We start from the raw sequence: 15007 nt of genomic DNA on the forward strand, positions 1-15007 counted from the left end.
GCACCACCTAACTGCCCTCATGTAGCATCTTAAAGGATGAGAGGGCCTCTATCAGGTAAAGGGAAGGAGGGAGTGCTGCTGAAATAATTTAGGCAAGAAGTGATCAGGGTCTAAACAAAGGTGGCAGCTACATGTGTGGAGAGAGGTAGGATACAAGAAATGTTGTGAAGGGAGAAAGGGCAAAATTTGGCTACTGATTTAGATATGTAAGATGAGAAAAAGGGATGAGACCAAGGTTGTGAGCCTGAGTGACTGGAAGGATGTTGGTACTCTCCATAACAATGGGAAAATTCAAAGGAGAGGAGGGGTCTGGAGCAAAAGCTAATGAGTTCAGTTTTAGATATGTTGAGTTTAAAATGCTTCTAAGATATCTAGTTTGAAATGTCCAATTGGAAGTTGGTGGTCCAAAACTGATTTAGGGAAGAGACTGGGGCTGGATATACGGATCTGTCAGTCATCTGCATGGAAACAACAGTTAAAACCATGGCATCTAATGAGAAAGTATAGATCAAGGATTCCTAAAACTTATGTCCTTGAATTAAAAAAAAAATTTTTGGTAATTTTTTAATATAGTTGATTTCCTTCTATGTAGCTTATTTTATTCATTTTAAAATGTTATTTAAAAAAGAGTCCACTGGGAAGTGACAGGAATTTTCTTAAAAGGCATAGATAAAATATTTTTTAAAGAAAAAAAAGGGCCACTATTCAGTGTTCACAATTTAGTATGTCACAAACTTCAGCTAAAATAATTCCTAGTAAAAAATAATAAAATCAGAACTCAAGAACATAATGCTTAAAGCAAATGTGAAGACAGGTTTTTAGTTATTATTGTCTTTTGCTTAGATATATTCTGGCAAAAAGAATAAGCCATCAGTTAATCAAGAAACATTTACTAAACACCTATTATGTGCCAGGCACTGAGCTAAGCACTGGGGATACAAAGAAAGGCAAATGATAGTCCCTGCCCTCAAGGAGCTCACAATCTAATAGGGGAGACAATATGCAAACAACCATTACAAAATACAATAAACAGGAAATAATCAACAGAGATTGGAAGGCACTAGACTTAAGAGGAATCCAGAAAGACTTCCTCAAGAAGGTGGTATTTTAGCTAGGACTTAAGAAAGTCAGTGAATCTAGGAGGCAGAGATGAGGAAGGAGAATACTCTATGCATGCAAGGCAGTCAGTGAAAATTCCTGGAATAAGAAGATCGATTATCTTGCTCAAGAAACAAGAGTATGTAATGGGGGAAAAGGGAAGGGAAGAAGGGCCAAGGTGTAAAGTGTAAGAAGACTGGAAAGCTACAGATGGGGTTGGAATCTAGACCCCAGAAAGGAAAAACCCTGGACTTTCCCACCTGACCAAATCTCTGGATTTTGCCTGAGGCTACAATCCCATCAACTGGCCAATCGTTGTGACTATACCCAATCTCCCCTCCATTGTTTTACCTCCCTATGGCCCCTGGCCATTTCCCACCCTTAATCCTAGCTAGGCTCCATTCTCCCTTTGCCGTGTGGTCCAGGGCCCTGGAACTCTATTACCTCATAGACTACTTGGCCACTCCTAGATCCCTCCTGTAGGCTTTCTGTATATAAGGTCCATCTTGTCTCCACTAAGATGCTCAGATTCCTAAAATCTAGCCCTCAGATTCTTATAATCTAATCATTGCTTACCCATGTTCAGACTCCTTAAGAGTCTGCCCAATATGATGGATGTTCTAATAAACCTTGTCTTTGGCTGAAAGAAGGCTTGGGTCAAATTCTTTCAGGCAGGATCCGGGTGTTGTGATTTTGGGGTCCCAAGACCCCTGAACCCCTAAACCTCATCACTACTATGTACTTTTAATAAAATTATACATTTTAGCTGCCATTATTTCAAAGTGATTTTGAAAGTACAACAATGGATTGGTTGAATTGATATCATATTTACCTCTTTATAATATCCATCTTAAGATGGATTCTACAGGTTAACACTTGTAAACAAATCAGGTTGTATATTCTTGTATGTGGAAGAAAGGAGAAAAGAACTAAGATTTCATTAGTGTTGTGCTCTCCTGGCAAGGAAATTCATTTTTACAATATAGGTAAGCAACTGCTTTGCAATTTAAATCTTAGAGAGTTGCCTAGGGAACTGAGGGATTAAGTGACTTGCTGTAAGTCATATATTCAGTTATGTGTCAGGGACAGGAGTTGAACTCAAGTCTTCCTGACTCCAAGAACAAGTTTCTATCCAGTATGTCACACTCCTTCTGTGTTACAGTATAAGATTATAGTTATAGTTTACACACACACACACACACACAGAGTCATATTATATATACTTTTATATATATACATATATGTTATAGTCACAAGATTCTGCTACTTTAGCAACAGTGATACAACACACTTTGAGAGCAGGGGCTGTTACCTTTTTTTGCATCCTCAGCACTTAGGACAGTGGCTGGTATATACTAGGTGCTTACTAAATGCTTGTTGACTACTTTTGGTACAAGAAAAAAGTTCTAGAACTGTTTCATTCTCAACTAAACTTCTTGTTTATCTTACTTTTTCTAACCTTACCATTATTTTAATTTTGATTTTGAAGAAATATGCTAATAAAGCCCAGATAGGATCTTACCAATTTCAGCCAGCAGAACTTCTGCCGTATGCCTGTGAGCTGTCCCTTGATAGACAAGGCCTATGCCTATCACTGCAGCCACTTGAACATTGTGAGGGACATCGAGTTCTGTTGAAGTTGGAGGTAAGAGAGCAGGGATGTGGATACTGAGAAGCCGAGTAATTGACATATCCATTGTGCCTAGTTTAGCAGCAGAAACACCAAGTAGCAGTCCAATGCTTGTCATCTCATGTCCCTAAAACAGTGAATTGATTAAGAATAAAAAAAAAGAGAAAAACTTATGAGGGAGAAAATACATCTTTAATTCTTAGCTACTGCATTCACAATAAACTTTAGGAGTCAAACAATACAGTAGTCTTAAAGATAATCCAGCTTTGCACACTCTATGCCAGAAAATACAAGTGGATGCTAAAACTTCTCTCTTTCAAATTCAGATTCTCACCTTGGTCAAATAGTCATGTATATTAAGTGTAGCTAGCTTTGTAAGATGCCCATTCAAGCCTAATGCCATAAGAAAGCCTGCATACTCATTGGCCAATTCTGCATTCTTTGGCTTGTTGTAGACAATCCAAGCTGAGTCAATCTGCGAAGCAGGTGCTATTTTTAACCCAGCAGCAACACCATTGTGAAAGCTGGCCCAACATGCCATGTTGGGCGGCACATCAATATTTCCACTGTTAAGGTCCACAGTTGTGTTCCTAGGAGGAGCCCGTCCTATCCAGCAAAATAAAATTTAACATTAAAAATGGAAAATAAAAAATACTCAACACAACCTATATTGCTAAATTTAGCTCCATAATGCACAGATTTCTTCATGTCCTATATTACTAACTCTTTAATACTTAAATTCATGTTAAGGTTCTATAAGCCTTCAAAAATTAGAATCAATAAAAATTAATTAACTTGTCTTTAAAATCAGGGGCAAAGAAAAAATTAAATAAAAAGGTTCCCTTTTGTTGAAACACATGGAATATTCTATGATTGTTGACAAGTTCTTATATGTGAACCTGGTCATGAATACTCTATCATTCAGAAATCTGACCTTTAAAATAGCCTACCAAACATCAAGACATTTCAACAGTAGAATTAAGATCTATGTAAGAGCCAAGAAGATAGTTTACATTACTATGCATGATTAATGAAATCAGTGAAATTCCACACATGCTGTCATGAATCTTCACTGCAAACAGGAAATACAATATCAGGTATAGGTATTAAAGGAGAAATAGCATTTTGAATGAGGAAAAGATCTCTACAAAACAACTACAAATGGAAAAACTTTTTAGCTTTATAGTACAGTGGTGTGTGTGTCTGTGTCTGTATTACTATAAGTACTTTAAATTACCTTTAGACACTAGTAGAAAAGTGTTCACTAGGTTTTTTGAGATTAGGTCATTCACTGAATCTTAAGAGTCCTTATTATGCTTAATGCTGGACAGTCCTTCACTGATGTCTCACCATGGTAGGCCGTAATCACAGGCTCTCAAATGCTATGGTAGTGAAGTACAAACTCTACTCAACCTTTTTTTTTTTTTGGCTAGGCAATGGGGCTAAGTGACTTGCTCAGGGTTACACAGCTAGTAAGTGTCAAGTGTTTGGTCTGAGGCCGGATTTGAACTCAGGTCCTCCTGACTCCAAGGCCGGAGCTCTATATCCACTGTGCCACCTAGTTGCCCCTCTACTCAACTTTTTAAGCTAAAGAGGTTTTCAAAAATGTGACGAGTGGTGATCTGTTTGTCTGTCATCAGAAGACCAATGTTGAATTTCCATTTTTTTTCCCTTTAGGCTCTATTCCAGGCTTCTACTACTAATAGTCTAATATCCTTTAAGAGTATGAAAAAGTATTCAGGCTAAAGTAAAGATAATTAACATCACACTTTGTGAAGCATCAGAAAAAGTGATAAAGTTTGAAGTAGGCTTGAAAACAAATTTTATAATTAAGTTTAAAAATAACATTTAAGAAAATTCCCTGTATGGGCAGTAAAAAGAGTTAAACTGGCATTTAATAACTACCTATCAAATATTATATTGATCCAATCAAACAATAAAGTACAGAGCTGGGTCTCAATTTTCCTAATGAAGCCTGAAAAGGTATACCACTGTACAATTACACAAGTTAAGCCTCTAGAAATAATATAAATATTTTATTGAAAATAATGAAAGCATTTTTCTTAAAATATAACAATCGTGGTATTGGGTTTTAAATTGTTCCTAAAAAATGTTTTTACCCTACTGCCAAAAACACCCTTCTGAACTCTGTACACAAGTCTTTCATCATTACTACGAAACAGCAAAATAGTATCATAAAATAAGGAAGATGCTTTTGAAATGTGAGCCATTTCAGAAATCCTTTGTTTTGGAATTGATCTTTTGTATTTAAATTAACAATATTGAATAATACACAAATGAGAGATGGACTTGTATTATCTACTTGATGTTTTTTCATCACTTTATTTAATAAGTGCTAAAGTTGTATCAAACAAAACATAATGTGTGTCATAAAGGAAAAAAAGGAAAATGTGTTTCTTTTGTTTTCAATCCAATTTATTCCAAAAGAACTCTTTGGGATATGTTTGTTTATAATTTTTTATCACTTCTATGAGGCTTACAACTTAAATAACAATTACAGAATATCAGAGTTGCAAGGGACTTCAGTAGCAATTTTGACCATCTAGTCAAACTATACCTGAATAAGAAATTTTTATACACTACAACAGATAAGTGGTCATCTCCCCTTGCTTGGTGAACTCTAGTTCAAGGGAAAGAATTACTTCCCAAGGTAACCCATTTCACTTTGAAATAGCTCTAATCATTAATAAGTTTTCCCTTACATCAAGACTAAATTTATGTCTTCGCAACTTCCACCCACTGCTCCTATTTCTGCCCTCTGGGCCAACAACATACCAGTTAGATTCAGTTTAGGAACAGGCAACGGTTCTGTTGGAACTGGATGGTATGAAAACAAAGTAAACATTCCTCGCCCCAAGGGAAGTGCCATAGTTCGCTGACACAACTGGAGCAACCTATGATGAAAATAAAAAGGAATGGTAGGTATGAAAAGTTAAAAAGCAAAAAATAATACTATAAATCCCACACGAAATGGCTATTTTATGTAACTCAAACTGATGTTAGCTCATAATGTAGAAGGAGTATTTTCTTGAGTTTGTAAGACAACCAGATGTCCTACCAAAACATCCTTTCTCTCATTTATATACTCTGTGGTAGAGAATAACTCATTTTCCTTCTGTCCATATCTACTGAGTGAAAAGTATCAAGCCTATGAGCCAAATTAAGCTACAGTGTTCATAGAGAAATATATTCTAAGAGCCTTAAAGATATATTACTTTTCCTTAATTCTTTACTATAAGGATTTAAAATAAACAGAGAATTCCCGAGAATACAAATATATAGCGCACAAGTAGCTGAGTATGTAATCAGTAGAATAGCATAGACATAAACAACTTCAAGACTAAGGAGGAGTATGAGATAAGTACAAAGGTAAAAAAAAATAAAAATATCAAGAATGGTGTGAGTTTCTAGGCCCACGTATTGAGCATCCTAAATACTGGAAAGTTTTATTCCCTCATTTTGAGCTTCTGGTGAAGTTTTATTTCAGCTACTAAAGTAAAGGAAAAATGCTTTGGCAGGTCTCAATTTATGAATGATCCTTACTTACAAAGGGCCATCTTATCCATAAACTTACTACTCCTCCTCCTGAAACTCCTCCCTTTATACTACTGTTAAGGACACCCAGAAATTCTGTCTCTGCTGCTGAGAACCCCTAGGACCGCTTGCCTTCTCTTTTGGACTGGAACTCAGGAAAAAACACTGCTCTGATTTGGCACAGGAGAGAAGGAAAGAGAATGGCCACCTTTATTGCTACAGCCATATTAGAGGAAAACATATTCTTTGAGTTCTCACACAGCAACTGTGTTATGAAGGATAGTTATGTACCCTTAGCTTTGTTCAACTACATAATGGATAAAATGAGCTTTTATGAGCTATCCTAGGACTTTACCATTTTAATCATTGTTTCTATGGCAAGATGCATTACAAGTAACTGATTTAGAAATAATCTTTTAAAATAAAACTTGTCTATAAATTGGACACACTGCTTAAATAAGTATCTCAGGATCCTGAAACCTGTTCTTCAAATAAAAATGAGATTCTGTTTTTCCAAAAAGAAAATATCTTAAAAATCATATAGCTCTTTATGCTACATATGTTCCTTCAATCCATTCAGAAGGATTACTGAAACTACCATGGGATGGGCTCAAGATACTGCCCAATCTGAATTTGCCATTAAGGTCAGGTGATATATACTGGGGATAGGGTCAGAAACCTTACAAGCTTCTATAAATTTTAGAGATTCAATAAGCCTTAGAAATCACTTAAGTCTAATATTTTCATTGTACGAACAAAGACTCAGAAAGGTCCCTCACAGGCTGCAACACTGCCTAAGATAGTTTTTTCACTAAAACATTGTACCAGAAACAGCCTAGTTGGAATGATGGCAGAAGTATAATTAAGAGGGGAGAAACAATTAGAACAAAATTGGAAAAGTAGAAAAGATCAACCAATAAACAGTTACTGAGTACCTACTACATACCACATACTGTAGCTGTACAAGAATTAGGTGTAATTCTATGAAAGTTAAAAACACCCTGAAATTGTGAAAAATTCTTTACAGTCCCATTAGATGCAGCTCAGCATTTCCTACATTAAAGAACATCTGCTCTAAGAGTTCATACTGAAGTGTCGGAGCATCCATCAATAGGGCATCCCTCACTTCTTGCACTTATTCATCCCCCTCACGTTACCACTCTTTCTCAACTCCTCCTTCTCTTCACAAACACTGCGAGTTCTGTCTTACAAAATACGCTTTCCTTTTGGAAAACTTGTTATGTTGGAAAAAAAGAACATCATGGAATGGATAAAAGCTATGCAGACAAGCTTTGGGTGAGCCAGTGTATTTGAATTGGGTCAGTTAGTCAATCAATATTTATTAAATATCAACTATGTGCCAGGCACTGTGCTAAGTGCAGGGGATACAAAGAAAGGCATCCCAAATAATGTTTTTTAAAAGTCTCAGGAAATAGGAATGTTAAGATAGAATATAGTCAAAATATCTGAGAATTGCTTTTTGTTATTGATGGCTTTTTATTTTATATCGCATTCATTTCTTCATTTATCCTCTTATACCTTATTAACCATCCCTTGCAACAAATACTTAAAAAGAAAAAATAAACAATTCAGCAAAACTGACACATCAACCATGTCTGAAAGAATATACCCTTCTCCTGGTTATGTGCAAATGTGTTGTTGAGTAAAGAAATTGTGAAATTCAATAAGAGTTTCAAATATGGGCTTTTTCTCTGAAGCCATTGATTGCCACCAATTAGCATTTTGTCGTCCTGTTCAAACATTATGGAAAGTTTTCTTATATTATTTCCTGAAGGAAGATGTTTATGGTTTTTTATTTACCACTCTCAGTGCCTTCAGAATCTTTTGGGAGACCTCTGATCTTTAAATTTTTTTGTAAAGGTCAATTCTTTTGGCTTACAATTAACCAGCATTATAAAGAATCCACTATATGTCAGACATTGTGCTAGCCATTTCTGTTATAAATACAACAAAAAAAGAAAAAAAAAGAAATGATTCTTACTCTCAAAAAGTTTATTCAAATAGGGAAAACAGCAAGCATATATACTGATAAGTACACACGGGATAAATATAGAGAATAAATACAAAATAGATAAATACAAGGTAATTTGAGAAAGAGAGCACAAGGTTTCACAGAGATAATGAAGTCTGAGGTACATCTTGAAGAGAAGGATTATGTAAGACAGAGGTAAAGAGGAAGTGAATTGCAAGCATATGGGAACAGTGCAAAGGCACGGAGAGGCGAAATGAAGGATGGGTAAAGAATACAGGGAAGGCCAGTCTGGCTAGACTGCAGAGTGTGGGAAGGAGAGCAGTGCCCAATAAGGCTGGAAAGAAAGGCTGGGATAGAATATGCAGGTCTTTAAAAGATAAACAGAGGAATTTATATTTTATCCTCAAGGCAAGAGGGAACCACTGGAGTTAAGTATGGTAGTCAAATCTGCACTTAAGGAAAATCACTTTGGCAGCAATGTGTAAGATGGACTGCAATGGGGAGAAACTTAAAGCAAGAAAACCAATTAGAAGTTTGTTACAACAATCTAGGAGAGAGGCAATAAGGACCTGAAATACGGTGGTGGCTATGAGAGTACAGAGAAGGGGATGGATGCAAAGAGAAGTTATGGAGGTAGAAATGGCAAGATTTGGCAAATGAAGGGATATATGGACTGAAAGAGTAATGCATCCAAGATAATGCCATCATGACAAACCTGGAAGACTTGAACACTGGTAGTGCCTTGGATAAAAACAGGGAAGTTTACACAATGGGAAGATTTGGCATGGAAGAGCCAGTAAGTTCCATTTTGGACATGCTAAGCTTCAGATAGCTCTAGAACATCTAACTGAAAAGTCCCACAGGATACTGGTAATGTGGTGCTGAGGCTCAGGAGAAGGTACTAGATCTAGATATGTAGATCAGTGAATCATCTGCAAAGAGATGATATTTAAATTCATGAGATCTGTTAAGGTCTAAAAGAGACTTTTAAAAGTTTTGTTTCTTCTTTTAAAAGTTTGATTTCTGTTTTGAACTACTCTAGAATTTTTTTGAGGTTTTTTTTTTTTTTTTTCCCTATAGCTCTATGAACTCTAGGGAGTCCACAGAACTCTTTGATCAGAGATTGTTGGTTCATTTTCCTTTATAGCAAGCTTGATGAAACTGTTATGGTCTTTATTATACCTTTACTCATTTTACCTTCACTTTTTGTGCATTTCCTTGTTAGTTTATCTCCTTGGGAGCTATATTTATACTGGGCTCTCATCGAATTTATACTGGGCATCTCATTAAAGGGCCTTCCTGACTCTTTCTTCCATTTGCGGTAGCTTTTCTACTCATTCTTGGCACACACCCCTTAAACAGCTGCAGAGACCCCTACAACGTGGCCTTAGAATGTCAGCCTCCTTATGTTGTAGAGTATAGGAGCCTGGCTGGTTCCTTGTCCAGAATGAACAGTACAGGGAGAGGATTGACCACAGCTGGATATCTAGTTCTCTTTCTTCAGGCACAGAAACCCCAAGTGCTTGACCTCCAGTGACAATGCATTGCTGCTTCCTTTCTCCTCCAGTTCTAAAATATTTTTTTCATGTGGCTGAACAGGATCAGTGTCTTCTGTCCTTTGTGATATCATCCACACTGGATGATAACTAGAAAGAATGGCAGGAATTTCCACAGCCTGATTTTATAGCAAAAGTTTTCCAGGTCATTTATAGTACCTGCACCACATCCAATGGAGGGAGTTGTTTAGGGATGGAGATCCTGACAGAAGTTTTGAGTATCTTTAATTGTCTAAGTTTTTGTGAGGCTTTTACTTTGTGTGGTATTTCCTTCAGTTACTCTATACTTGGGCATATGTACTTTGTTGAGATTTTTAGGATGGCGAGGTTTGGAGAAAACAACCACTCTGTCATCTTGGTGATGATGTGATCTTGTAATTCTCTCAGTATTTTAGGGAAAAAAAAATTATTTTGCTTAGGGTAACATTAGACCATCTGGTGTAGCAAGTATGCAAATCTATACACAAATGAGAACTGACCAACATATTTTATAGCATAAATAGATTCAAAAGACCATATTATATGTATATGTGTTTGTATTTACTTGTAAGTAATCAACAGGGAAGTATGGAATGCAGCTTTTCAAAAGTAAACTCCAGGGGCAGCTAGGTGGCGCAGTGGATAGAGCACGGGCCCTGAAGTCAGGAGGACCTGAGTTCAAATCTGGCCTCAGACCAAACACTTCACACTTACTAGCTATATAACCCTGAGCAAGTCACTTAACCCCAACTGCCTAAAAAGAAAAAAAAAAAGTGAACTCCATTGTACCTCAAAAGGGGCATGGTCTGGATTCCTAGAAATATCTGAATGAATACTCAAGGATATTTTGCATAAATTAACAGTGTGCTATGACTAGCATGAACTTCTAAAAGACATGGCATTTCTTTTAAACATTTCATTAATTTAGAGATACTAAAAAATTTGTTTACCTCAAGTTAAAAGAATTACAGTTAAAACTCAAATTTAAAAGACTGGGTGTAAGCAATGGCTGATGGAATACTGTTGAGCTCACTTGCCTATTTTCTTTTTCTTCAATGTATTCATGGTCATTAACTTCTGGCATCTGTACCACATTGACTCGGACAGGATGAGCACTTTGGAGAAGTCTTCGGACCTCCTGGACCCTTAAATCTTCACTCCATATTAGCGACATGACTTCCTGATTCATATCATTCATCCCATCATCTTCCTCCTCTGCTTCAGTTCCAGAAGGCACATCTGATGAGAGCACCTGAGCAACAGACTTAATGGGAACAACACAATGTGAGAGTCGCTCAATAAGCATTTACTGAGCATTCAGGATACATGAGCATTGTACAGATTTCAACAGCAAAAGAGGTAAAAAGTGCTTTTAGAAGTAGATTCTTTCTACCCACACATGGGACAACCCTAGTAGAGGCTTCCATCATCTCTCATCTAGATTCCATCTCTATTCTCCCCTCATTCCAATCCATCCTCCACTCAACAGTCAAAGCAATTTTCCTCAATCAAAGGTCTGACTATGTCATCCCTACCCCCATCAAAAAATTCTAGAGGTTCCCCATTAGCTCCAGGATTTAATATAAAGTCCTCTCTTCTTGGCTTGTAAGGCCCATCACAACCTGGCCCCTTCCTACCTTTCCAATATTTTTACATTGCGCCCCACTCTTCCTCGACACTTACTCTATAATCCAGTGATACTAGTCTTCTTGTTCCTCACACCCTACACTCCATCTCCTGACTCTGCTTGGTTTCTACCCCAGGAACATCATGCTTCCTCCAGGATAAGCTCATCACCACAAGTCTCATCATCATAGAGACTGTTTCAGCCTTGGTGCTCAACACCTCCTCAATACCCTCAGTTGTCTCTCCCCTCTGATTAGAAGCTGGAAGGCAACGCACAGACGTCCTCCCACAGCCTCCCTTTAAAGAGGGCTCAGAATTTTTTTCTTTTCATTTCCTACCAGCTGAACTGCTGGTTTTGCCTCCACAAGAACAACACATCACAGCTCGAGGCATCCTCTGACACAGCCCCTGCTTCTTTTTAGCTTTCTTTTGTGCAGTGTCTTCCATTATTAAATTGTAAGCTCCTTAAAGGCAAGGATTCTCTTATTTGTTTCCCCAGCACTTAGCACAGTGGCTAATGTTGTCAAATTGTTTTTCAATCTTGTCTGACTCTGTGACCCCAATTGGGGTTTTCTTCACAAAGATACTAGAATGGTCTGTCATTTCCTTCTTCAGCACCTTTTACTGATGAGGAAACTGAGGCAAACAAGGCTAAGTAACTTGTTGAGGGTCACGTAGTTAGTAATTGTCTGAGGCTGGATTTGAAGTCAGGAAGATGAGTCTTCCCAATTCCAGGCCCAGTTCTCTATCCACTGCACCACTTAGCTAGGTGCTAAATAAAAGCTTATCATATTACATCATATTGTTACTAGCTGTGTGACCTTAGGCAAGTCACTTAACCTGTTCCAATCAGTTTCCTCATCTGTAAAATGAAAATAATAACACCTATCTTCCAGCGTTAATATGAAGATCAAATTAGACAATATTTGTAAAGTACTCAGTAGGCATTAGATAAAAGTTTTCTACTACTATTATTATTTCAATCATCATCTTTCCCCTTGAGATTACTATCCATTTATATCTTACATAAACACATAACAAAAAGGCATATATGTATATGAAAATAATGTGAAGATCTATCTTTCTATAAATCTCAAATGTACAATTTCTTGAATGTTGTCTCCCCCTTACAAGGTGAGCTCCTGAGAGCCAGGACCTTATTCTTGCTGTTCTTTGTATCTGCAGTAATTAGTCCCAGAATCAGACTGTGCTTTCAAGGCAATTCAGAATTCTAAAAGGCTGGACAAGCAGAAGGTACAGCCCAATTCAAACCTGGAGCTCAAGTGGTTCAACAGGCCAACCTAGAAGAGACGGCATGTGAAAGAGAGTATTGTGAACTAAGACTGAAGAGCTAGGTGGGAGCCTCATTGTAGTGGGGTCTTTAAAATAAGCACATGGAAAGATATTAAACACTCTTGTGAAACCTTTACAACCCTTAATGAAACTTTCTTCTCTAAAATTAAATCTCAATCAATGATTATTGCTATCAGCAATGAGTTTAAATAACAATAATAACAATAGCTAGCACTTCAAGGTTTGAGAATGCTTTACAAATGGTATCTCATTTGATCCTCACAACAACCCTGGGAGGTGGATGCTATCATTAACCCCATTTTAGAGAGGAGGAAACTAATGGTGAGAGAATTTAACTTGCCCAAACTTATACACAGTGGCACCTATAGGGAAAAATAGTAGAAGGTAAGAACACAATTACAGAACTTATTGAAGTTTAATAAAAGTCAGATTTGGATAAAAATTTTGGCCTGTGTCAAAATAGATGTAAGCCACATAAAAGAAGCCAAATCTCTATAAAATCCTTTTTCTAAATTAACTTCCTAAGAACTGGAAACAAAATAGTGATCTGTCCATCAATAGGAGAATAACTGAGCAAATCATGGTTTGCTTAACAGAATATCACTGTACTGGAAGAAACAAATAAAAAAATTACAAAAAAATTATAAAACATAAATTGGTGAAAAGTACAGTAGGCAGAACCAGGAAAATACACACAATAAGTACAAGGCTGCTGGGCAGCTAGATGGATACAATGCTGGGTGTGGAGTCAGGAAGACCTAAGTTCAAATCCAGCTGAGTGACCCTAGCCAAGTCACTTAACCACTATCCACCTCAGTTTCCTCTAATGCAAAAAGATGCTAATAATAGCACTTACCTCACAAGGGGTTGTTGTGACGATCAAATGAGATAATATTTGTAAAGTGCTTAGCAGAGCGTGTTCCCCCCATTCCCCACATATGACAATGAAATAGAAAGAACATCAAAAATTAAAACTCAATGGTATAAAATTATAAGGGCCAACCATTGCCCCAAAGAAGAGCTATGATAATTTTTTTTTAATTTAATTTTTTTTTTTTGGTTAGCAATGGGGTTAAGTGATTTGCCCAGGGTTACACAGCTAGTAAGTGTTATGTGTCTGAGGTCACATTTGAACTCAGGTCCTCCTGAATCCAAGGCACTCAGTGCTCTATCCACTGCACCACCTAGCTGCCCCTAAGATAATGTTTTCCCTCCCTAATTTGCAGAGGTAAAGAACTATGGATGTGGAACACTACATATACTGTCATACTTGGGACTGATGTGCTGGTTAGTTTTGCTGAACTGCATTTGAACTCTTTTCTTTTTTATTCTTTGGGGGTTCTCTGGGCAAGGCAAGGTAATGGATATATAGGAAAATGCAAGCAATGTAAAAACAAAAAATAAACTTTTAAAAATAATTAACTTAAATGATTAAGCTTACAACTGTTTATAATTTACTGCTACAGTTATTTTGTTATGTCCTTGGTTAGTTCAGATAAATTCAAAGGACTTAACAACACTTTAGTAGCTGTCATTATTGGGACTTGTGTAAGGTTAAGTTTAGCGTATGGTACTTCTTTTTAATAAACAGAAATGAAAACTACATTGCTCTAATTTATAAAGAATAACATTTTGTTCTCTGTTACCAGGATATATGATGTAGTTTAGGGCCATGATAATGAGCGGAAGTTGAGTTAACAGATTCTCTGTATACATTTGAATCAAACAGCTCTTCTGTCTGTATATACGGCAGTTTTCACCAAATGAACTTATATTTTACCACGACAAGTGCAAAAACACTCTTATCCAGTGTACTCTTCTAAAGCTGGCCTATTGGAAGAAGACAAGCGATTTTACTTTCTAAAGTATTTTGTCCTTTAAAGACAAGATTTTTCCCTAAAATACCCAAATTATGTAGATGAGAAAAATGAGATAAAAGAACTTATGTTATGCTCCCTAGTAATTCATCAAAAAGATTTATCACATGATACAAAGTTGATAGACTGAGTTAAATTAAACATGGTTTTATGACTTCTTGGAATCACTGTTATGATTAAGGAAAATAACGTGAAGTTTTCAAGAGAAAACTTCTTCTTAACACTCCCAAGTACTTCTACGAAAGCCCCAACTCAGCTGTCTCATTGTGATGTAGAAGTGACCAGCATGTTACCAACACTGGCAGGTACTGCTAATTGGAAAAACCAAGTATGGACTTAACAAAATCAAGATCAGCCACCAAGTAATAACATTTTGGGC

The 15007-nt window shown here is 36.8% G+C and overlaps 1 protein-coding gene across 2 annotated transcripts in view; it reads right to left on the reverse strand.

The window, feature by feature from the left end:
- The window catches only part of ANAPC1 (anaphase promoting complex subunit 1), a 157588-nt gene that overhangs the window by 73819 nt on the left and 68762 nt on the right, over window positions 1-15007 (reverse strand). For both annotated transcript variants that reach the window (XM_027853882.1, XM_027853883.1), the window contains 4 exons: window positions 10849-11075; window positions 5525-5643; window positions 3063-3334; window positions 2621-2855 (listed from right to left, as the gene is read on the reverse strand). In XM_027853882.1, the coding sequence (XP_027709683.1) occupies window positions 2621-2855; window positions 3063-3334; window positions 5525-5643; window positions 10849-11075 (853 nt within the window). The remainder of the gene's footprint in view (window positions 1-2620; window positions 2856-3062; window positions 3335-5524; window positions 5644-10848; window positions 11076-15007) is intronic.

Source organism: Vombatus ursinus, unplaced genomic scaffold (assembly GCF_900497805.2).
Source record: "Vombatus ursinus unplaced genomic scaffold, bare-nosed wombat genome assembly UNPS02010219.1, whole genome shotgun sequence".
In the NCBI taxonomy this organism is placed as follows: domain Eukaryota; kingdom Metazoa; phylum Chordata; class Mammalia; order Diprotodontia; family Vombatidae; genus Vombatus; species Vombatus ursinus.